This window comes from Jaculus jaculus, chromosome 12, assembly GCF_020740685.1.
Source record: "Jaculus jaculus isolate mJacJac1 chromosome 12, mJacJac1.mat.Y.cur, whole genome shotgun sequence".
Classification (NCBI taxonomy): Eukaryota; Metazoa; Chordata; class Mammalia; order Rodentia; family Dipodidae; genus Jaculus; species Jaculus jaculus.
In genome coordinates, this window is record NC_059113.1 from 26505387 (window position 1) to 26531180 (window position 25794).

At 40.2% G+C, this 25794-nt stretch overlaps 1 protein-coding gene across 1 annotated transcript in view; it reads right to left on the reverse strand.

Moving 5' to 3' along the window:
• Positions 1-25794, reverse strand: part of Adam9 (ADAM metallopeptidase domain 9) — a 99516-nt gene that overhangs the window by 39794 nt on the left and 33928 nt on the right. Inside the window, exons 12-14 of the mRNA XM_045131546.1 lie at positions 16477-16648; positions 6665-6757; positions 4865-5060 (exon numbers count right to left, since the gene is read on the reverse strand). Coding sequence (XP_044987481.1) covers positions 4865-5060; positions 6665-6757; positions 16477-16648 — 461 coding nt within the window. The remainder of the gene's footprint in view (positions 1-4864; positions 5061-6664; positions 6758-16476; positions 16649-25794) is intronic.

Consider the following 25794-nt stretch of genomic DNA (forward strand, 5'->3'; position numbering starts at 1 on the left):
GGTTTAAGTGCACGCTACATACAATGACGCACTCACCTAACAACACATTTCTCAGAATGCAGCCTTCAGTAAGCAGCACATGACCATGATCCTCATATGTCACTCTGAACCACATAATAGTTACCTAACTAATACCTAAATAAGAAACTGATAACTTTAAGAAGGACCTAAACTAGGAGAAGGCTCTGCAATGGGTCCACACAGTGTCACCTAGGCCACTTGACTCAGTACAAACAGTATTAAAGCTGCTGCAGCAGAAAGAATACTGAGAGCCTTCAACAATTCTACAGGGAGTCTCAGCCCAGGTCATTATAATTTGGAGCAAAGCTCTATGAATAACTACTCTCTTCTTCAGAAAGAGCTCTGGGCCTTAAGTGGAGACTGATCACTTAGCAGTGAGCCAACAATTAATATTCAGTCCATGCTGCTCATTATAAACTGAGTGTTTCTGACCCACCAAGCCAATACATTCAGCACATACAACTTTAGAAGTGGAATGCTTCTATGTGACTAGGTCCAGGCATTCCTTTCAATTAAGTCAGTCACAAAGACGTGGTCCAGTCCCGTTCTTGACCCAAAATATCCTCTCGCCTAGCCAGCACCTATTATCTCATGGAGAATTCTCTACCAAGTGGTGATACAAAAGAATGAGGTATTTTACAGATGGCTGTGAGCAATATTCCGGCACCACCCAAAGTACACAGACCCTTTTAGTTTCATCTCTGCAGTGTAGCCAGCTGTCCACTTTGCTTGGAAAAGGAGAGATGAGCACACATACCAACTGATGGGTAGGGTCAATGGCTTCAACAATCAAGAAGCAATGATGGCCCATTCTGTGAGCTGCAGGCAACATCCCAAAGGGCTCATAAACAAAGCACCTTTGGGGCCAGGCCGTGAAGGTATTCATAGGCTCACAAACAACTGAACAGGCTAAGGCATGGCAGAGTCCCTAGTCTGCCAGCAGCAGAGACCAAGACTAAGTCTCTAATATGGCACTCTTTCCTGGATGATCAACTAGCCTCCTGTTGGCAGAGTGACTGCACTGTTCCCTTTCTATCACTGAAGGGACTCTTCCTTGGCTTTGGGTATTAAACCTAGGGCCTCAATCATGCTAGGTTAAGTGTTCTGCCACTGAGCTATATCCCCATCCCTCTTTGTATTTTATTTGTTTATCTATTTATTTATTTATTTATCTAGCTATTTACTTTTGAGGCAGGGTTTCTCTATAGCTCAGGCTGACTTGGAACTCCCTCTGTATCCCAGGCTGGCTTTTCCTACCTCAACCTCCAAGTACTGGGATTAAAGATGCATGTCTACATATATGGCTGTAATCTTTATTTGAAGGGTTTACTAAAACTTACTCTATAACTGAGGCTTCCAATCCTCCTGTGTCAGCCTCCCCAAAAGATGGGATTACAGAAAGCACACAGCCAGGCTCAGCTCAGTGTTAGAATGGCTTGTCAGAATGATACAGATGCTTTCAGGAGATTCAGTTATATACCAGCTAGATGCCAATCCTCTAAAGGGCTTGAAGCAAGGTCCTCCAAATGACTACATATGCCCTGACTTAGATCCAACAAATGATGTTAATACTGCTATTTCCACAATGAGGAGTCAGTATACAGGTACTGGGGGTAGAAATGAGAGTGAAGGCAATATAAAAATGTGCTTCCTATTTCCATGTGTTATGCACTGATAATCTAGAAGTCTGAGTGTAAAAAGGAGAAATTCTTACACCAGAAGCCACAACAATGATTTCATTCAATTGGAATGTAAGCTGTGCACCCAGTCAGGCTGGGCTCCTCATGCTTCTGAACTAATGGACAAAGACAGGCGTTAACTACTAGCTGAATGAGTCATCCATGACTGTACCAACCCAGGTAAGGTGAGCAGGCCAGGATACAGAAGATCCCATACAACAGCTCTTAGCCCTTATACTGGAAGGAAGGAGAGTGGAATATGAGCATATGGATGAATGGGAATTGAGAGATGTAAAGAAAAAGAAAATGAAAAAAAAAGGAAAATTTTTCTGTGTAAAAATCAAAAACCAAGAGAGTTGGTAATATGTGGTACATATGGTTGAAAGGTAGTATAAACATATATGCCAAAAATATTTTTTTTAATGTCAAAAAGAAGCTTTGCCAAGATATTGTCTAAAGACAGAGCTATCGGGTATGGTGAGACAGCAACTCATGAATTCAAGGGCAACCTAAGGTACATAAGCAAGACACTGCCTCAAAATAAATAAGTAAGTAAATGCATACATACTATGGTAGTTTGGATGAGAAACTCATGGGTTTGTGATAAAGCCTCATTCTCAATCCTCAGCTAGTGGAAATTTGGGAGGCGGAGCCTTGCTGGAGGAGGCGTGTCACTGGGCAGCTGCTGAGATTTACTAGCCCAGCTCCAGCCCAGAGCTGAGGCTGTTTCCACTGGATACGTGATGCCCAGCCTCTGCTCTGTCATGCTTCCTGTCACAAGGAAACTTCTGCTTGAGATTATAAACTGAATGAAACCCTTTCCTTCCATAAGCTGGTTTTGGTTGGGTATTATCCCAGCACTGAGAATGTGAGAAAGAACTGCAACATATACCTACAGCAAGTAACACACACACGCACACACACACACAAACTAAAATAAAAAAAGTAAAAGTTTTTCTCCTCTGCTGAGTGGAAATATGTCGGGCACTGCCAGGAATAGGCTGGAGCCTTCAGGAAATGGGCCTCAGCTGCCAAGCACAGCTAAGAATCCCCCCTTCCCTGGGCTACAGGATGCCACTCCCTCTCCAAGCTGGGCAACCCTGGACTTAGGCTTCGTCCATAGCCCTGTGACCTTTAGCCAGTTGTCTAGGAAACTCCTTATATGGTATCAGCCAGCAGCCTTCACACAGCCCAACCCCATGTGACCCTCTTCCTGCCACCATGTAGATCACCTGACTCTCCCTACATGCTGGAATGAACATCCCTAGGAATCGGCTAGCAACATTTGAACCCACCAATCCCTTTAGGACCCTCTTCCCACTCTCAACAGCTTATAAACCCATTTCTCTATTGTATAAACAGAACTACTATCTGAAGTTGTTTCCCAGGCCCTCAAAACTCTGCTTTCCACAGTTGCCTTTGGGGAACTGCAGCCCTGAGGATGCAGGGACCCACAGAAATAGGCTTTAATTTTCAAAATAAGTATCATATAACAACTTAGCTTTTTTTGTTTTTTTTTTTTTTTTTTTTTTTAATTTTTTATTTATTTATTTGAGAGCGACAGACACAGAGAGAAAGACAGATAGAGGGAGAGAGAGAGAATGGGCGCGCCAGGGCTTCCAGCCTCTGCAAACGAACTCCAGACGCGTGCGCCCCCTTGTGCATCTGGCTAACGTGGGACCTGGGGAACCGAGCCTCGAACCGGGGTCCGTAGGCTTCACAGGCAAGCGCTTAACCGCTAAGCCATCTCTCCAGCCCTTGTTTTGTTTTTTGAGGTAGGGTCTCATTCTAGCCCAGGCTGACCTAGAATTCACTATGTAGTCTCAGGGTGGCCTCAAACTCATGAAGATCCTCCTACTTCTGCCTCCCTAGTGCTGGGATTAAAGGCGTGCACCACCACACCTGGCCCAATTTAGCTTTTTAATCTGTGGTTACATCTCTGAGGAAAATGAAAACTATAAAAATAGAAAACTAAGCAAAGGTCCATTTAACTAACAGAATACTACTGTATTATAATGTAAATGTGTTAATATAGATGCATCACAAGAATATTTAAAAGTGACCGCAAATAGAAGCCCCAGGTATGCAGAAACATAATATTAACTAGAAAAATGAAAACTGGTGATATAGTTGAACAACAGAACATTTGCCTAACATGTGTGAGGCTCTGAGCTCAATCCTCAAAACAACAAAACGAAAGGAAAGAAAAGAAGAGAAAAGGGCTGGAGAGATGGCTTAGTGGTTAAGCCCTTGCCAGTGAAGCCTAAGGACCCCAGTTTGAAATTCGATTCCCCAGGACCCACATTAGCCAGATGCAGAAGGAGGCACACATGTCTGGCATTCGTTTGCAGTGGCTCGAGGCCCTGGCGTCCCCATTCATTCTCTCTCTCTCTCTCTCTCTCTCTCTCTCTCTGTCACTCTCAAATAAAAAATAAATAAATAAATGAACAAAAGAAGAGAAAAGCTGAAATGATACAACGTATACTTGTTTCATATACAAAGTGAAGAGGAAGAGAGAGGCATACAAAAAAATCAACTGAATTGGACCCATGAAATTCCTAGCCATGATTACTACTAGGGAAGAAGGAAGACAACAGAAGATGGGGAAATGAGAACTTCATCAGTAATGGTTGATTTCTTTTCTTAAAAGATCCAAACCATGGGAGCTGGGGAGGTAGATAGCAGTTAAAGGCACTTGCTTTCAAAGCCTGCCAACTAGGATTCAATTTCCCAACACAAATATAATGCTGGATGGACACTTGTTTGCAACAGCAAGAGACCTTGAATTGCCTGTGCATAGACACACACATGCAAACAATAAATAAGTTTTTAAAATCTATGCCATGACTGGAGGGATAGCTTAGTGGTAAGGCGCTTGCCTGCAAAGCCAAAGGACTCAGGTTCAATTCCCCAGGACCCACGTAAACCAGATGCACAAGATGGAACATGTGTCTGGAGTTTGTTTGCAGTGGCTGGAGACCCCTAGCACACCCATTCTCTCTCTCTCTCAAATTAATTAATTAATTTAAATAAATAAACAAATAAAATAAAATTAATTCAAATAAATAAACAAATCTGAACCATGAAAATGTCAAAAGAAATTAATAATTTTTTTTAAATGCAAACCAGATATACACCAAAGCCATCAATCATACATGTCTTACTTGAACCAAAGATGACTTGGCACTGAGCATCGTAGTACTGGCACAGGCCATTGTAACAGTAGGCCTTGTTGTTCTGGCATGGGTATCCATTCTGAATAAAAACATCCGGCTGACAGAACTGAGAAGAGCCATTGCAGTACTCAGGAAGATCACATTCATTATTTTTTCCTCGGCACAAAGAACCTTCTGGAAGAAACTATGGTAATAAAATTCAAATTATATAAGAATTTCAGGACAATCTCCACTAATCAGTCAAATTTGAAGCCATATTACCTGTATAATGGTTCTAACAGCAACATAATATTAAATAGCCCAATAAGAAAGTGAATGAAGATCAATAGTGGATGATTCTTAACTATTACGTGTGAAAATTCAACCTCATTGGCAACCAAAAGAAATACAAATTAAGTAAAAGATATGAGAGTACTTTGGAGCTAGTGGACTTAGCAGAACTGTGCTGCTTGCTGATACCAGTATACACATGTGGAAAGCTTGTGACACTGTTGACTGAAGAGCAGATTAGCGGCTTTGTGGAAGACACATAAAATATTTTTTATATGTATATTCTGGCCCAGTGATTTATTTGTCTTTTAAACAACTGGAAGCAGTCTAAATGTTCACCACTAATTAACTAGATGAAGAAATGGAGCCAGATGAAAGGATGTAAGCTTGTAGAACTGTATGATTGGGGGAAAGTGCATAGCATCCTATTGGAAAGAACATGCAATAAGGTGTGCATATCTGTGTTTATCTACTGACACATAAGCACACAGCCACTCCCTCACATTTGTGCAGAAAAATGTGACTAAGTTGCCAGCAAATTATCAACAATGGCACCAGAAGAATTATATAATAATATTTAATTTTGAACATTCTATGCTTTGGCCTTATAGAATTAACTCTAACAAATATACATCACCTCAAAAATCAGGGAGGAAGCTAGGGATATAGCTCAGAGGCACAGTACTTGCCTAGCAAATGCAAAGTCCTAGGTTTAATCCCCATTATCAAAACCAAACTAAACAAACTCAGTAGAATGCTGAGCTAGGGATATGGCTCAGAGGTAAAGGATTTGGACAGCATGCATGAGGCCCAGGGTTCAACCCCTAGTACCGCCAATAAGTAAATAAATAGGTAAATATAATCTAAACTATTTTTAAAAAACAAAAGGCTTTAAAATGCACATAAATGGAATTAAAATTTTTTTCCTGGGCTGCAGAGATGGCTTAGCAGTTAAGGCACATGCAAAGCCTAAGTACCCAGGTTCAGTTCCTCAGTACCCACATAAGCCAGATGTGCAAGGTGGCACATGCATTTGGAATTTGTTTTCAATGGCTGGAGGCCCTGGCATGCCCATTCTCTCTCCCTCTCTCCCTCCCTCCCTCCCTCTCTCCCTCTCTCTCTCTCATAACAAAAATATATTATATTTTTTTAATATTATTCTGTGCTGGAGATATGGCTTAGCAGTTAAGGAACTTGTCTGCAAAGTCTAAGAACTCCTGCTCCAGATCCCGTGTATAGGTAGAAACAACAGTGACACAAGTATGCAATGCTATGCATGCCCACAAACGGGCACACATGTCTGGAGTTCATTCACAGTGGCTGAAAGGACCTGACATGCCCATTCTCTCCCTTTCTCTCTCTCCCTCTACCTCCCTCTCAAAAAATAAAAAAGTGAAATAAAATATTTTTCCTATGATCATATAATAAAAATGGCACCTCAAGATCTCAGAAGACAAATTTCAATGTGTCAATTTTTATTCTTCCAATTTTGTTACTAATAGGCGTTGATTTTTTTACCTGGCAGTCTTTACAACAGTCGCCATATGCACATTCAGCAGATGACTTAAGCTTACAAGTTCTTCCTTCACAGCACGGGTCCGTCTCACATTCCTGCAAGCAGAGAATGACCCCCGGTAAGAAGAGGTGCTGCTGGGAGGGCTCTCCGGTAAGATTGCTGCACAGGAGTCACACCAATCCAGCCTAGGGAGGGATTTCAGCAAAACCACAGCAAAACACACTCTTCATCTAAAACGTGAAGGTGTATAGGTTTTTATCAGCCACAGTGGAGAAGCAGGAGAGACTAAGATCTATCAGAAAGGAGGAAACCGGCCAGAATCCCACCAAGAGATTTGTGGACCCAGACCCAACCTGCGCGGAACCAAGCATATCCACGCGCCTGCCTGGCGCCCAGCTACAGAAGCAGAGACCAAAGGGATTTTTCCAACCTCATCAGCCTTACAAAGCCAAGAAATCTGTAGAGTAGACAGCAGAAATAAGATGAGGGGCTGCTGAAGGGGACATAGAAATAAGATGAGGGGCTGCTGAAGGGGACATAGAAATAAGATGAGGGGCTGCTGAAGGGGGCATAGAAATAAGATGAGGGGCTGCTGAAGGGGACATAGAAATAAGATGAGGGGCTGCTGAAGGGGACATAGAAATAAGATGAGGGGCTGCTGAAGGGGACATAGAAATAAGATGAGGGGCTGCTGAAGGGGGCATAGAAATAAGATGAGGGGCTGCTGAAGGGGGCATAGAAATAAGATGAGGGGCTGCTGAAGGGGACATAGAAATAAGATGAGGGGCTGCTGAAGGGGGCATAGAAATAAGATGAGGGGCTGCTGAAGGGGGCATAGAAATAAGATGAGGGGCTGCTGAAGGGGGCATAGAAATAAGATGAGGGGCTGCTGAAGGGGACATAGGCAGGACTAGCTGAGCAGTCCCAGTACACCGGCTCTAGGCTTCCTGCACTCTCCCATCACCCAAACAACAGCACTGTGACATTGGAGAATTCATTCAGCGCCCAGTGGCAGGGCACTGAGCACAGCTGATCAGAACACCAGAATCACAGTACAACATAAAGGTATTGAGGTGCACTCAGCACTGGTGGCATCTGAAGCCATACCAAAAGGTAACGAGGCCAACTGACAAAAAACCAGGTACACAGGCCTACACTGGAAGAGCTACTCTCTCTTCTCATGTCAGGGCAGGTTATGGGTTACATATTCTTGGTTGTCTTTACCATTCTCAATTAAGCTATATTTGGGGGAGGACAATTCTTGCCTTTGATGTTTTCATATTCATAAGGCCTTTGTCTTTTGCTTCTGTCATTATTGGGGGTGATTCAGACCCAGGCTGACCTGGAACCCATTCCAGAATAGAAATTAACCTCCCAGCTGACAGGATTAAGGGTGTAGAGCAACACACACCCTTAGGGATTTGGGCTGTACAAGGTTATCTGTCTGTTTCATCCCCACACTTACGTAGTTCGCGCTGGTTCATATTGAATGTGTATATTGCTCAGATGAACTTTAGAATTTGCCAGTAAAATGTGCCACTCAGCCCACTAGAATACTTGAATAGTAGACAAACTCTAATACCTAGGATTACTTCTGTGATTGGATTGGAATACAAGAGCTAAACTTGGCACATTAAACTCATATTCTGAAAGTACATAAAGTTGGATTTCTAAATCTAAAAGCATGTCAGATAATTAGAAACAGAAGAATGGTGAGAATAAATACATAACTTTCAACAATAGTTCTTAATATCAATGGCCTCAGTGCCCCCACCAAAAGACACAGGCTTGCAGACTGGATTAAAAGACAGTATCCTGCTATTTGTTGGCTCCAGGAAGCTCATCTCTCAATAAAAGATAGACACTGTCTTAGGGTGAAAGGATGGAAAATGGTATTTCAAGCAAACAGGCCTAGGAAACAAACAGGGATTGCTATCCTAATATCTGACAGGTTAGAGTTCAAACCAACATTAGTGAGGAAAGATAAAGAAGGTCACTTTATACTGTTGGAGTGCAGGAATATAGTACAATCTTAAATGTACATGTACCTAACAAGGGTGCTCCCAATCTCATCAAACAAACAGTATTAGACTTAAGGTCAATGATAATACCAAACACAATTGTAGTAGGAGACTTCAATACCCCACTCTCATCAATTGACAGGTAATCCCAGCAAAAACTAAGCAGAGAGACATCTGGATTAAATGATGTCATGGAACAAATGGACCTAACAGATATCTATAGAACATTCCATCCAAATGCTGCAGAATATACACTTTTTTCTCAGCAGAACATGGAACATTATCCAAAATAGACCATGTGTTAGGACACAGGCAAATCTTAACAAACAAAGGAAAACTGAAATAATCCCTTGTATTCTATCTGACCAAAATGGGATTAAACTACTAATCGGCAGCAAGAAAAACTACAGAGCATACAGGAATTCATGGAGACTAAACAGTACACTATTGGAGAAATCAAAACGGAAATTAATAAAATCATAGAATCAGATGTTGGTGAGAATACAACATACCAAATCTTTAGGACACAAGGAAGGCATTCTTAAGAGGGAAACTTATAGCTCTAAGTGCCTATTATTAAGAAATTAGAGAGTTCACAAGTAAACAATTTAATGCTTCACCTTAAGGCCTTGGAAAAAGAAGAACAAGGCCAACCAAAAATCAGTACACAGGAATAAATAATAAAGATGAGAGCAGAGATTAATGCAAAAGAAACAAAAATATCCAAAAAAAAAACACAATGAAACAAAGAGTGAATATGGTGAGATCTTCATAGAAGAACTAGCACCAATGATTCTCAAACTTTTTCATAAAATGGAAATGGAAGGAATTCTATCAAACTCCTTCTATGAAGCCAGCATCACCCTGATACCAAAACCAAAGACAGAACAAAAACAAAAAATTACAGAACAATCTCCCTCATGAACATAGATGCAAAAAGCCTCAACAAAATACTGCACACAGAATATAAGAATATATCAGAAAGATTATTCAACCTGACCAAGTAGGCTTTATCCCAGAGATGCAGGGATGGTTCAACATATGCAAAGCAATAAATATAATACATTATATAAAATGAATGAAGGACAAAAACCACATGATCATCTTAATAGGTGCAGAAAAGGAATTCGACAAAATCCAACATCCCTTCATGGTAAAAGTATTACAGAAACTAGGAATAGAAGGAACATAACAAAAGCTATTTATGACAAGCCTACAGCCAACATAATAGTAAATGGGGAAAAACTTGAAGCTTTTACACTAAATTCAGGAACAAGACAAAGGTGTCCACTGTCCCCCTTTTACTTACTGTAGTACTGGATGTCTTATCTATAGCAATAAAGCAAGAGACACTCATAAAAGGGATACGAAGTGGAAAGGAAGAGATCAAATTATCATTATTTGCAGATGATATAGTTCTATACATAAAGGACCCTAAATTCTCAAGCTTTTGTACCGCAAAGGACACTGTGAAAAAAGCAAACAGACAACTTACAGAATGGGAGAGTATCTTTCCCAGCTATACATCAGACAGAGGATTAATATACAGAATAAACAAAAGACTCAAAAAACAAAATAATAAGAAATCAAACAATCTAACTAAAAAATGGGCTAGGGAACTAAACAGAGAGTTCTCAAAGGAAGAAATACAGATAGAATATAAACATCTAAAATGTGTTCTACATCCTTAGCCATCAGGGAAGTGCAAATTAAAACTACTTTGAGATTCCATCTCACTCCTGTCAGAATGGCTACCATCAAGAGAACAAATGACAATAAATGTTGGCGAGGATGCAGTAAAAGGGGAATCCTTCTACACTGTTGGTGGGAATGTAATCTGGTACAACCATTGTGGAAGTCAGTGTGGAGGTTCTTGAGACATCTAAAAATAGATTTATCATATTATCCAGCTATAGCACTCCTAGGTATATATCCAAATGACTCTTCTCACTACCTTAGAGATGCTTTCACAACTATGTTTATTGCTGCTCTGTTCACAATAGCTAGGAAATGGAACCAGCCTAGATGTCCCTCCACAGATGAATGAATAATAAAGATGTGGTACATTTACACAATGGAGTTCTATTCAATGGTAAAGAAAAATGAAATTTGCAGGGAAATGGATGGATCTGGAAAGGATTACACTAAGTGAGGTAACCCTAGGAGAAAAGACAATGACATCAAAATAAAAGACAGACTAATTGAGAGAAGGTGGAGATATGATGGAGAGTGGAGGTGTGAAAGAGAAAGTGGGGGAGGGAAGGGAATTACCATGGTTTATTGTCTTAAATATAGAAGTTGTCAATAAAAAATTTAAAAAATAAAATAAAATAAAATAAAATAAAATAAAATAAAATAAAATAAAATAAAATAAAATAAAATAAAATAGAAGAGGCATCACTGGCACCCATGGTCATTAGCAAAGTTCTCCTTACGTTCTGAAATCCATGTCATTCTAACCTAAAACTTAAACAGTCCCCAACTGTGCTTCTGTAGTGATCAGCCTTTTTAGCTCTAAGAGCTTGGATCTCAACATATTTCAAAATTGAAGTGAGGGCTGGAGAGATTGCTTAGTGGCTAAGGCACTTGCCTGCAAAGCTAATGTACCTCAGTTCAATTCCCCATGACCCACATAAATCAGACGCACAAGGTGGCACACATGTCTGGAGTTCATTTACAAGGACTAGAAGCCCTGGCATGCCCATTCTCTCTCTGTCTCTCTTTCTCTCTCCCCCTCTCTTTCCCTCTCTAAAATAAAAAAATAATAAAATAAAATATTTTAAAATTTTTTGAAGTGACAGATTATGTGTCCGAGACTGCTGGGAGCACAACTGGATACCACAGACTGAGGGGCTGAAACATGTTCTCAAAGTCTCACAGTCTAGACAGACAAAAGTCCAAATTGAGATCAGGGAAAACTCTCTTACTGGCTGGCACATGAGGCCTTCTTGCCGTGAGCATATGTTGCCTTTCCTCAGTGCATAAGCTAAGAGAAGTCTACAGAGAAGACGACTGTCTCTTCTCAGGACAGCATCCTAATTAACCTTCATCATTCCTCAGAACCTCTGTTATCAAATACAATTGCACTGACAGTTACATCTTAAACATGTACTTTAAGCAGACACAAATATTCCCTCTGTCATGGTGTGGTTAATGAGGGCAGAGATACATACATCCATGGACATATTTCTCTGCATATTCTCTTCTGACTACTCACTGGGAGATTCTTGGCCCTAGGTATACACTCTAAGTTTTTATTCCTTTTGAGGGAGATAAGGATTGAACCCAGAGCCCTTCACACTCAATCCACATGTTCCAAACAAAGCAGTGTTTTGCTTGGTTTCTCTCATCGTACTTTGGGCCACCACAGTGACACTTCTCTCTTGTGTTACTATAGCAATTTCATGTCCCGGTTTTCATGTTATACTAACCTGGTAACCTGTCACCACCAGGGTAAGCTGGCAGAAGTGTACACTGGGTACACTGGGTGCTGGGTGCTCACAGTCTGCCTACAATTATTTCAAAGTATAAATTTTGCTAATTTAATTTTAATTTTTTAATGTGTGTGCACATACACAAGTATTGGTATGTGGGCAAGTGCATGTGGGGAGGAAAGTAACGAGTATGTGTGTCATCCTCAGGAATGTGTTCACTTTCTTAAAGAAAGAATCTCCTCGGCTTGGAGCTTACTAATTGGGCTACACTGGCTTGTCACTGAATACCAAAACCCCCTGTCTCTACCTTCCCAGTGCGGGAGTTACAGGCGCTTACAACCAGGCCCGGCATTGTCATGTGGGTACTAGGGATGAAACTCGGGTCCTTTTGCTTGTACAGCAAGTAATTTATCCACTAAACTATTCCCCGCCAGACCCAATTTTTCTTTTCAATTAACATATACTAATTGTAAATATCTATGAGAGAATGAATGTATAGTGATCGAATTAGGAGAATTAGCATTCCTGTCTCATAATAAAAATTATAAAATAAACAAACAAGCACAGATAGATCACAGGAAGTCTGATGCTTCAAGGAGAAAGCATGATGAAGCCTGCAGTAGGCAAAGCACATGTTGACATACTACCAAAAGCACTAGCCATTAAATTCCAAAGAAACAAAATGGATTTTAGCAGAATAGAAAAGCTCTGATCTTCAAAAAATATTGTTAAGATAGTAAAGGCAAAGTATAACTAGTAGAAAATATTTACAAATCAAATTTCTGACAAAGGATATACCTATGATCCATAAAGTAGTCTGAGAACTCATTAACAACACAGTTTTTTAAATGGGAATCGTGGACTTCCATCACCATAATATGCACAACAACAAACAGGCACATGAAGACAAACACAGTAACTTCAGAAAACACACACTGCACTCTGCTGAGGCATCCCCTCCCATGACAAAGGACTACAGACATGCAGCACACTTCTGCATGACAAAGGACTACAGACATCCAACACACTTCTGCATGACAAAGGACTACAGACATCAGCACACTTCTACATGACAAAGGACTACAGACATGCAGCACACTTCTACATGACAAAGGACTACAAACATCAGCACACTTCTACATGACAAAGGACTACAGACATCAGCACACTTCTGCATGACAAAGGACTGCAGACATCAGCACACTTCTGCATGACAAAGGACTACAGAAATCAGCACACTTCTACATGACAAAGGACTACAGACATCAGCACACTTCTACATGACAAAGGACTACAGACATCAGCACACTTCTACATGACAAAGGACTACAGACATGCAGCACACTTCTACATGACCAAGGATTACAGACATGCAGCACACTTCTGCATGACAAAGGACTACAGACATCAGCACACTTCTGCATGACCAAGGACTACAGACATCAGCACACTTCTGCATGACAAAGGACTACAGACATCAGCACACTTCTGCATGACAAAGGACTACAGACATCAGCACACTTCTGCATGACAAAGGACTGCAGACATCAGCACACTTCTGCATGACAAAGGACTACAGACATTAGCACACTTCTACATGACAAAGGACTACAGACATCAGCACACTTCTACATGACAAAGGACTACAAACATCAGCACACTTCTACATGACAAAGGACTGCAGACATCAGCACACTTCTACATGACAAAGGACTACAGAAATCCAGCACACTTCTACATGACAAAGGACTACAGACATCAGCACACTTCTACATGACAAAGGACTACAAACATCAGCACGCTTCTACATGACAAAGGACTGCAGACATCAGCACACTTCTACATGACAAAGGACTACAGAAATCCAGCACACTTCTACATGACAAAGGACTACAGACATCAGCACACTTCTACATGACAAAGGACTACAGACATCAGCACACTTCTACATGACAAAGGACTACAGACATCAGCACACTTCTGCATGACAAAGGACTACAGACATGCAGCACACTTCTACATGACAAAGGACGACAGTCAGCCAGCACACTTCTGCTTGACAAAGGGTCAATTTACAGACTGAAAAATCAGAAGATGGAAACAGGAAAATTATTTTCAGATTATGTATCTAATAAAAGGTTAATTTCCAAAAAATAAACTCTAACTCAATAGTAATAATTAAAACTAGTAAGCTGATTTTGAAATGGGCTAAAGCCTTAATAGACATGTATCCATAGAAGACATACATATGGCCAACAGGTATATGGGAAGATATCCAATATCACTAAATATCATGATTATTACAACCAAAATCATAACAAGATGAAATATAACTTCATTCTTATTAAGATTGGTATTATTAGATGAAAAATACTTTTGGCTTTTGAAAGGGAGATTATGCCATTTTCAATAACATAGATAAACCTTGTAAACACTAGGCTATTGAAACAAACCAGTCACAAAGAACAAATATGTATTATTCCACTTATAGCAGGCACGTAAACCAGATAAAATGATAATAGCAATGAACAGATAGTACCTGTGGGGAACGGAGGACAGGTGTGATGGGGAAGTGTGTATCAGTGAGAAAGTCCTACAGAAGTACTATGCAGACTGGTGCCTACTGAGTACTGGACACAGGATACTGGATGCTCTCCAAATCTCTCTATCATGGTCCTCCTTCTCAAGCTAAGTGTTCTTATCACAATATAATTCTCTTTAAAAAAAAATAAACCCTAAAAATAAAACCAATACTTGCAAATGCACATATCCTATATAAATGTATGAAGTCTAAAAAGAAATATACTAGATATATTAGAGTTATGCTTTCTATAAAACAAAGTAAAATGTCAAAGTATATGAGACATTTTTTTCATACTGTTTGAAACTATTCTGTCAAGTTTTTTAAAAGACTGTGACATTTGAGAGTCAGGAAGTGATTTTTGAAAGAGTAACTTTGTAATGAGAAAGTCCAAGAAGCAAACACTGATGACAACTTCAATAACTCTGGTAGTGAACACTTGGGAGACAGTAGGAATAACAGTATTCCAGCAAAAAGATCTAAGAATGCCTGGCAGGAGGAAGGTCTGAAGCACCCTGATAGCATCTTAATCTAAGAATTAGGCCTGGGACACAGTCCAGTAGTAAAGCACAAGCTGTGGATATATGAGACCCTAAGTTCAATCTCCAAACTGACAAAAAAATGAATTTAATGAATGAATATTAAAAATAACTTCCTTAGATCCCATACTCTTTTGTTTAAAAATGAAAATACTTAAAATGCCAACATAGATAGGGTGGTTGTAGGTAGCGTATTCAATACTTAACAGAAGTCCATAATATACATCAGTGGTATAAGAACAGAATGGCACACACAGACTTCCTTGGAAGTGGGTGGTCTTGGGACAGACCAGTGTGGCCAGAGAAGAAGAAAACACTCCTCTTTCCCAGACAAGTGGGACCACACAATAAGATTATAAAGGAGAGACCAAGACCATAGTTGGTTTTCAACACACATGAACAAGTATGTTCAAAACCTAACACCAGCCTAAGAAGCACGAGTGTGAGGGGCCACCCTGAGAGGCAGGTGGCTGAAAGCAGTCACATGACAGTGGTGCAGCCACATGGCCTTGCACATGGTGACAGGCTGGACAGAGCCAGTGATCAACAGGGAAGCTATGGTGCACAAAGAGGCTGCTCTGAGTGGGAAAATGTTTGATAATGATGGACTGGCTGTAATTCTTTTTTTAATTTTTTTTTTTATTCATAAGCAGAGAGGGAAAGAGAGAGAGAGAAACAGACAGACAGACAGACAGAATGGGTGTGCCAGGACCTCTTGCCACTGCAAACAAACTCCAGATGCATGCACCACTTTGTGGATCTGGCTTTATGTGAATACTAGGAAATCAAACCTGGGCCCATCATGTTTCGTAGGCAAGTACCTTTAACAGCTGACCCATCTCTCCATCCATGAAATTCATTTTTTAAAGGAGTTCAACTAAACAAATACTTCTGAAATAGCAGTACCAAAATGTTGAATGCATATAAGAGCCAAGTTTCAAAAAAATACCAACTTTTTAAAGGAAGCAAGCCAATAACCATGGTAGAAATAAAAGACATCTAACATCAAATAAAAATAGAAGGGTACTCATGGTACTTTCCTGGAGTAATGGGAACATTGGTTATATTCTCAGGAGATGTTCAAATCACAAGAATGTGTCCACATAGACAAAATAACATTATCACTTGATCACTCAAGTTTATCTTAGCTCATATGCCAGAGGTACACAAAAACAGTCATTGTGTTTTTTTAAAATCTTGGGGAAATTCCACAAAGCAAAACTGAAAAATCTTACTGACCTTTGGGGTTCCACAGTCACATTCTTCCCCGGGGTCCACCAGCTTATTCCCACAGAAGGGTGCACTGTAAGCTTCATCAGGCTTTGGGATGTTCAGTAGGCAGGTTCCTCCTTTATTTAAAGTTAATTTCTCAAAGTCCTCTGCACTGCAACTGCTGAAGTTTCTGGAACCTCTATAATAAATATGAAGAAAATATCTCATAGTGCTCACTCATTTTGAGATTTCTATGTCATGTCTTAAACCACAGACAATGGCAGAAAATAACAAAAGCAAGCAAAAATAAGAACCCATATCTAGTTGTCATAAATACAGATCACAGCTGTTACTATATACTGTACCTCCATGAAAATATCTTCCAAACATATTGCTCACTTTGAAACACAAGGATCATACTCTAATGATCCATAGGCCTATGTAGAACTGAGTTGTATTTTACCTAACACAGTCAAAGTTAGAATACTGGGAGCTTGCTGTGCTTTCCCTCAGCCTTTGTTACTGTGCAGGACACGCTCCCCTGTCCCACCACTCATGGGGAGCCTGTGGACACAGCATGGAGGGGTCACTCCAGCAGATACTCTGCAGTCATTCAGACTGCCACATACTACAGGATTTCAACTACTCAGTGTGAGCTTTTAATAGCTATTGTGATAATTCCTGAGAACAATGACTATTATTTTGAAGGCTAGCTGGGCTTTAAGAAACTATCCAACTTGGGCAGTATACAGGAAAACTCATTATATAAATATAATTTTGATATACTGTTTTGGTATGTTATATCTGACATGGTTTTTTCTTTTTTAACTTATTTAAAGTTTTGGTAATTTTATATCAGTATCTAATGTATTTCTCATATTAATCCCATTACTTTTTCTTTCCCATTTCTTTCTCCCACCCTGCTTCTTCCTCCTGGATGTTCACTAATTAGTGAATGAATAAGAGATTGTGTGATGTACAGGGTAAAATACTATTCAGCATGAAAAAGGAAGGACATTCTGGCATTTAAAACAACATGGATGAACTTTGAGGATATAATGCTAAGTGTAATAAAACAGTCATGGGAGGAAAACTGCTACATGGTAAGACTTAAATGAGGTGTCTACATTTATCAAGTTCATGGAAACAAAGAACAAATATGTGATAGATGCAGAAAGGAAAAGATAAAACTTCAGCATGCCGGACACACCAAAATCTAAAAGGTATCCTGTGCAACACTGCATTATACACCTAGAAACCAGAGAAAGGGAATCCCACATTCATACAACAAAACATTTTGAACAGAAATTTTATGATTTCTGTTTTATTATGACTCTATTTATTTACTTACTATGTTGTACTTTTCTAAACCATGGTAATATCTAGCACTGCTGGTCTTTCCTAAGGGCCTTCTATCTCAACATTTCTTGGCTTTGATCACACAATTATTCTTTTAAATTAACTTTTAATAAATTTTTCATGACCCAAAATGAGAGTAATAAGTGTCAGGAACTTGACCGGAATTACACTAAAGTAATAATTTAATGAATATAGTCATATTTCCAACATCTAGTTGTCTCAATAAACACCACTGCCCTATCAGTTATGACCTTCACTAAACTTTCCTCTCAAGTTCTACAGATCCCCCATTAAATTGATTCCAAGATACCTAGAATATTTTTGCAACTATAAACAAGTTTCTAATACTCACTTTTCAATATGGTGATAAATGACTTACAGGGACTCTATTTTTTTAATAATTATGAACTTTATGAACAAATCACATGTTTTTCATATTCCCATCAGGTTATACTCATATCTCCTTTCCTCCAACCCCATTCAACTGAAGTCTCTCCTCAGTGGGTTTCACTGTGTGGTCACGAATGCATCAGTCAGTCTCTATGGCGGTGGGACTGGAGGGGACTCAATGCCTCAGGATACTCCTTTCTACCCTGTGTCTCTTTCACAATGTCCCCTGAGCCTTGGTGGGTGTGTTATAAAAGCATACTTTAGTGTTTAGCTCTCTATAACCTCTGAATTTCTGCTTTGATGGGTTTTGAGTATTCTCAGTGTCTAATGCCATCTCCCTGGAGCTGGGTGTCAGGCTAGCAGTGACAGTAGTATTCATGTTTAAATGGCCCCTTTCTCCGTAATGTCTCCTGGGCCCTGGCAAATGTGATAGAAGTGACTGGTCTCCTGCTAGGTAGTTGGCTAACTTTTCCTGCCCTATTGATGGATCTTGATCCTCCAGTTTTCACTGCCATCTTTAAGAAAAAAATTCTCTTACCTACAGGAAGAGTAGCATAGATTAAAGGGGATATGAATACTTATTTTAAGAGACTTCCAATGGATCTTCTTAGCTAAAGGCCAATGAGAGCTTCTTTCTGCAGTCTATGACCTTCCTATCCAGTGTTATGCCTTGTTTCTCAGTACCAGATATGAGTTTTATCCCACTGTGTGGGCCTTATGTCCAATCACAGAGCCATGGAATACCTGCATAGACTTGTCTGCCACTATTGACCAAGTGTGTCCACTTTGTCCAGCTGGTTGATTTCAGTTTGCAGGATTCTCTTCTTGTTCATGCTGTTGATGGCCAATTATCCCCAGAAGCTCATATAGCACTTTCCAGCACTATAAAGGTGAGCGAGAAGGGTACTGACTACCTCCAGGAGCAGGAGAGACCTCTCAGTACCCTATGTCCACGGCCTGTGGTTTCTTCAGCAATCGTGTCTTACCATCAGGCTGTGGCAGGCAACCCAGTGTTTTGACAATGGCCTGCATTGTTTTGGGGACCTCATGGGTCTCCCTAACCAACAGCTTCCTGTAGGGGTAACCCAGTTCTGGCATTGGGACTTACCAGCTAGTACTCATAGTTTTAGAATTAAGCTTTCTCTACCCTCTACAGGGCTCTTCTGCCAACACCTTCTTATTCAGAGTTATATCTTTTAGTTTGCTATCCAGAAGAAAGGTTTCTATTGTACTGTTTCATTCTACATGGTGGTGTGAATTAAGTCCCCCCCCCACAATAAACTCATGTGTTCAGAATGCTTGATAGCCAGCTGATGGCAGTTTAGCAGGTGGAGCCTTACTGGAGGAGGTATGTCGCTAGGGGTGGACCTTGATGGTTTATTAGCCCTGGTTTCCAGTGTTAGTTTGACTTACTGTTCTGGTGCTATTTCCACCTGCTAAGACCTGCCATCATGGAGTTTTCCCCCTTGAGATTGTAAGCCAAAATAAACAACTTTCCTCCCATAAGCTGCTTTTGGTCAGGTGTTTTGTCCAAGCAACAAGAAGGTAACTACAACATGCTGTCATTAGTTTTGTGTATTTCTCCCCCATACACCCTCCCTTCTTACTTATCCCTCCTAAAGTCCTTCCATTCCCAGTGTTCTCTCCCTCGACATACCTGTCAAGTATCACCTCTTCTCCTCCTTCCATATTTCCAGTGTCTCCTAGCTTCATTGTAGTTCCACACCAATGCTTATACTTAATACTACTTACAATCAACTTAAGCTATTACCAGTTAGAAATTACATACAAGAGAGAACATGTAGCATTTGTCTTAGTTTGTGATTCACTGAGTTTGATATTTTCTAAGTCTGCCCATTTTCTTGCAAATTTTGTTATTTCATTTTTCTTGACCACTGAAAAGAATTCCATTGTGCATATGTATATCTTCATTATCCACTCATCCACTGATTGGTACTTGGGCTAATTCCTAGCTTTGTAAATAGAGCAGTGGCTACCATGACTAAGTATTGCTAGTAAAGAGAAAAATCTTTAGTGTATATGTGTCCAGGAGTTAAGATATAGCTGGGTCAAATGGCAGGCCTACTTTCAGTTGCTGGAGGAGTCTCCACATTGATTCCATCATGGCTGTACAAGTTGGCACTCCCACCAGAAGCAGAAAAGGGCTCCTCTACCCTTGCCAGCATGTGTTGTCATTTAATGTTTTGACAATTGTCATTCTCACTGGCATGAAATGGAATCTCAAAGTCATTTTAATTTACATTTCACTGATGGCTAATGATGTTGAACAACTCTTTAGGTTGTTCAACTCTATCAGCCATTTGTAATTTTTCCTTTGAAAGCTTTCTGTTCAATTCTCTTCCCCATTTTTGAGGGGTTGCTTGATTTGTTTTATTGGTTAGTTTTCTAAGATCTTTGAAAATTCTAGCTATTAAACCTCTGTCAGATAACGTATAGCTGGAGAAGATTTTCTCTCATGAGGTTGTCTATTAACTGTTGATGGTTTATTTATCTGTACAATAACTTTTTAATTTCATGGGATCCCAATGGCTGGGCATTTTTCTCATTCCCTAGGCTACAGGGGTCTTATTCAGAAAGTCTTTCTGTACATCTATATCTTGGAGTGTTCTCCTTATTTTTTTTTTCTTTCTTTGTTTGTTTGTTTTTGTTTTTCAAGGTAGGGTCTCACTCTAGCCCAGGCTGACCCGGAATTCACTATGTAGTCTCACGGTGGCCTTGAACTCATGACAATCCTCCTACCTCAGACTCCCAAGTGCTAGGATTATAGGTGTGAGCCACCACACCCAGCCCCTATTTTTTTCTTAATCATTTTTTAGTTTCAGGTCTAATATTAAGGCCCTTGATCCATTTGGAGTTGACTGTTGTACGAAGTGAGAGAAGAGAGTCCAAATTTATTCTTCTCCATGTGGCTATCCAACTTCACTCGCACCATTTGTTCAAAAGGCTATCTTTCTCCAGCGTGCATTTTTGGCCCCTTTGTCAAAGATGTTGCTGTATTTACTAGCACTTGTACCTGGATCTTATATTCTATTCTACTGATCTATGTGTGCCTGTTTTTGTGCCAGTGCCATGTTGTTTTTATTACTATGGGTTTATAGTATATATTAAAATCAGATATGGTGATACCACTGGAGCCATTTCTTTTGTTGAAGATATTTTTTGGATATCTGAGGCCTTTTATGCTACCATATGAATTTTGAGTCTTTTTAAAAAATTGTTTAATGTTATTTATTTATTTATATTCGAGAAGGAGGAAAGGAAAACAAAGTGAGGGAAGAAAGGAGGAAGAATAGAAGAGAGGGAGAGAATGGGCATGCCAGGGCCTCTAGCCACTGCAAGTGAACTTCAGATGCATGTGCCACCTTATACATCTGGCTTATGTGGGTGCTGGAGAATGCAACCTGGATCCTTAGGATTTACAGACAAGTGCCTTAACCACTAAGCCATCCCTCTAGCCCAAGACCTTTTTTTTTTAACCTTATGATAAATGTTGCTAGAATTTTATTGGAATTGCACTGAATCTGTATATTACTGTTAGTAGGAGGAAATTTTCATTACATTATTTTGATACATGAGCAAGGAAGCTCATTCCATTTTCTCATATCTTTCTTCATTTCTTTCTACAGTACTTTATGTGTTCATTACATAGGTCTTTCACTTCCTTGGTTAGAGATATTCAAAGATATTTAATTTTTGTGGCTATTGTAAATGGAGCTGCTTCCCTGATTTATTTTATTTATTTATTTATTTATTTATTTATTTATTTATTTATTTTTGGTTTTTCGAGGTAGGGTCTCGCTCTGGTCCAGGCTGACCTGGAATTAACTCTGTCTTCTCAGGGTGGCCTTGAACTCATGGCAATCCTCCTACCTCTGCCTCCCGAGTGCTAGGATTAAAGGCATGGGCCACCACGCCCGGCTCTGATTTATTTTTCTATACATGTGTCATTAGTATTTATGAAGACTAACAATTTTTGTGTACTGATTTTATAACCTGCCACTTTACTAAATGTATCACCTCTAGGGAGGTTTTTGGTGCTGTTTTTTGAGTCACTTATGTATAGAATCATGTTATCTGAAAATGGAGCTAGTTTGACTTCTTCCTTTCCAATCTATATCCACTTTATTTCTTTCTTGTCTTATTGCTTGAGCTAAGACAACACAAACTATGTTGAAAAACAGTGGTGAGAATGGGCAATGCTGTCTAGTTCCAGACATTATGGGAATGCTTCAAGATTATCCCCATGTAGTGGGGTATGGACCTTATGTCTGTTATATATGTCCCTTATTATGCTGAGATGTAATCCTTCCATTCCTATTCTCTCCAGTGCTTTAATCATGAAGGAATGTTGTATTTTCAAAGGTTTTTTCAGCATTTATTGAAATGTTCATGATTACTGTCTTTAAGTCTATTTATGTGATATTTTACATTTATTGATTTCCATATATTAAATCATCCTTGCAAATGGTGGGCAGGGTATACATAGGGGAGGAACCTCATCTGGGCTTGAACACCCAGCTCTACTCACTGCCTGGTGCTTTAAAGTGGGACTTGCACCCAGGCATGGTGGCACATGCCTTTAATCCCAGCACTCGAGAGGCAGAGGTAGGAGGATTGCTGTGACTTCAAGGCCATCCTGAGATGGCATAGTGAATTCCAGGTCAGCCTGGACTAGAGTGAGACCCTACCTTGAAAAACCAAAAAGTAAATAAATAAAGTGGGAGTGGCACGTTCCCACTTGGAAGTGGAAGGAGCTCTCCAGTGGGCTGTAGTGGTACCTGGGACTTTGAGTTCAGCTCTGCTCTGGGGTCCTCCTAGAGGCTAAAGCCAGGGTCCTGTTGCCCTCCACTTTTGCTCTCCTTCAGTTTTTTCTGTTGTTGTTGGTGGTGGTGGTGGTGTGTGTTCGATTTTTGATTTTGCAAGCTGGTGTGGTTAGAAAAATCCCCTCCCCATAGTTCTGCTGTTGGTGGCAGGGTCAGTCAAGTAAATAGAAGCACTCACTTCTGCGGCCAGGTGTAGCTGAATCCTAACTGATTATGGGGTTGCTGGAAGCTCCTTGTTCCCTCCTGCTTCTCTACTGCAGTCTCCCCTAGACTAATAATTCCTTCACACCTTCACTTCTTGGTAGAAGAATGTATTGTATATTTTCTTGCCTCCTTGGCCCCCAGGTTTATTAGGCATGACTCCTATTTTACCATCTTAACCAGAAGTCCAGGACTTCATTTTTATATGTATGATTGACAGCCATATGTCTAAATACTTTTCATTAACCCCCTTACTTTTCTGTGATAGGGTCTCAATCACTAGCCCAGGCTGACCTAGAACTGACTACTAGGTAGGCTAGGCTAGCCTGGTCCTCATGATGATCTTTGTGCCCCAGCCTCCCAAATGCTGGAATTACAGTTATGAGCCATCACATCCAGCTAATTCCTTTATTTTTAAAATAACAGTATCACCTGTAAACAGCTGCTCTTTTCAAATACTTGTTACTAAACATATTCTTTATTCATTGCATTAGATAGAACTTTCAAAACAAAACAAAGCTCGGGCCAAAGTGCACCTAATCCAAAATACTTGGGACTAGAACTGTTACAGATTTCAGAATTTGTTAAATTTTAGAATACTGGCCTAGACTCTACCATGTAAACATCCGTAATCCAAAAATCTGAAATGCAAAATTCAAAACTGCTTGACTGTCATGTTGATACTCAAAAAGTTTCAGCTGGGAACAATAGCACGTGCTGGCAATCCTAGCAACTGGGGGTCAGAATCAAGAGAATCACTAATTTAAGGCCAACCTGGGCTATGTGACAAGCCCAAGGGACCCTGGGATGTAGCTCAGTGGTAGAACACTTATCTATTATGTGTGTTGAGATTCAAAGTTGAATTTTTTATCCCATTCTACTCCTGCCCTGCTGGCACGATGCTAACCGCCAGCAGTAGATACATTTCACTGATCTTATATACGCTGCATTTACATATCCTCAGCCATTCTGTTCTGTTTAAAAAGCTGAGACCTCAGCCACCATCTCTGCCACCTCTGCAAGTAGAGTTGGCACCTCTACTCTCTGCTCTTTTCCTAGACAGCATTCAGTTTAATACTCTTTTAAATCTAAAATTCTTTGATAATTAGTGTTTATAAACAACCCCCAGGTGTGTTCTCTTTAAGTTCCTTAATCAGTTACCTCTAATTGAACTTTTTACCTCTAACCTTGACAAAAGACAAGCTGTACTTTGCCCTCTAGTAAAAAGTGGGCTTCTGGCCTGGAGATACGGCTTAGTAGTCAAGATGCTTGCCTGCAAAGCCTAAAGAACCATGTTCTACTCTCCAGATCCCACATTAGCCAGATGCACAAAGGTGAAGCAAGCACAAGGTCACACAGGCCACAAGGTGGTGCAAGCACATGGAGTTTGATTGCAGTGGCTGAAGCCCTGGCGTGCCAATTCATTCCCTCCCCAACCTCCCCTCCCCAACCCCCCCATCTCTCCTCTCTCTCAAAAATAAATAAATAAGTAAAAATGAGCTTCCCTTTCAGCTGTGTGCTTCTCCAGTTCAAGTTCACCCTCTGAGGTCATTCAGTTACAAACTCTAAGACTGCATTGTGTCACTGTCTCCCAATTATTCCCTCTTCTACATCTATCCCTAATCTTCAACATGTGTAAGGTCCTGAGTTTGATCCTAGAAATGAGAGAAAAAAAAAATAAGCTTTGGATTTCAGAACATTTTGAATTCTAGATACTTAGAATAGGGGTGAACAATTTGCAAATGTACTGATTATGGGTATTGCGTGTGCTGGGTATCTTGTTTTCTCCCTCTAAATCCTACCGTTTATCCCTCTCCATTGGATATGCTCATGGTTGCTCTATATAGACTACATCCAATTAAATGTGGCTAAGAGTGACCAGCAACAACAATCAGAAGAACAAAGCTTAACTCCCCTGGGTCCCTCTCCATTCTCCATCAGGTAGCCTCACGGGCCTGTGCTCATGACTGTGTTGGACTCTTATATGGTGACAGCTACCTTCTCCAAGATGCAGAAACAGTTCCCTCCTATTCATCAACTACACCACCAGGATACTGTTATTTGATATGCAGTACGATTAACAATACCATTCTCTTTGGGATACTTTAGTTTTACCTTCAGTCTCTGGAAAAGAAATTTACCTAAGAGAGTATTTACCAATTCATTTAGGGGTTTCCACTACTGATACTTTTTCACAGTGTTAATTCACAGTTTTGCTTTTCCACCACCACCACAATCCTCAGCCCTCCCAAGCTCCAGAGCCTCTTCTAGTTTTTTTGTTTTGTTTTGTTTTGTTTTAGTAAAAGGCGAAAGATTTATTCGATTTGAAGAGAAACCAGAGTATCTTCTAGTTTTTTTCCCATGCTCTTACCACCTTCTGTTACATAGCTAGCTACTTCCTTCAAATGGAAACATTCCCTCTGGAAGAGAGAGAGGGAGGCTCCTCAGACTGAGGGAGTAAAGGGAGTACACACGTCCCAGGAAGAAAAGGAAACATACAAGGCAGAAAGCTCCTACAAGCAGCAACCATGACTGAGGGGAGAAGACTGAG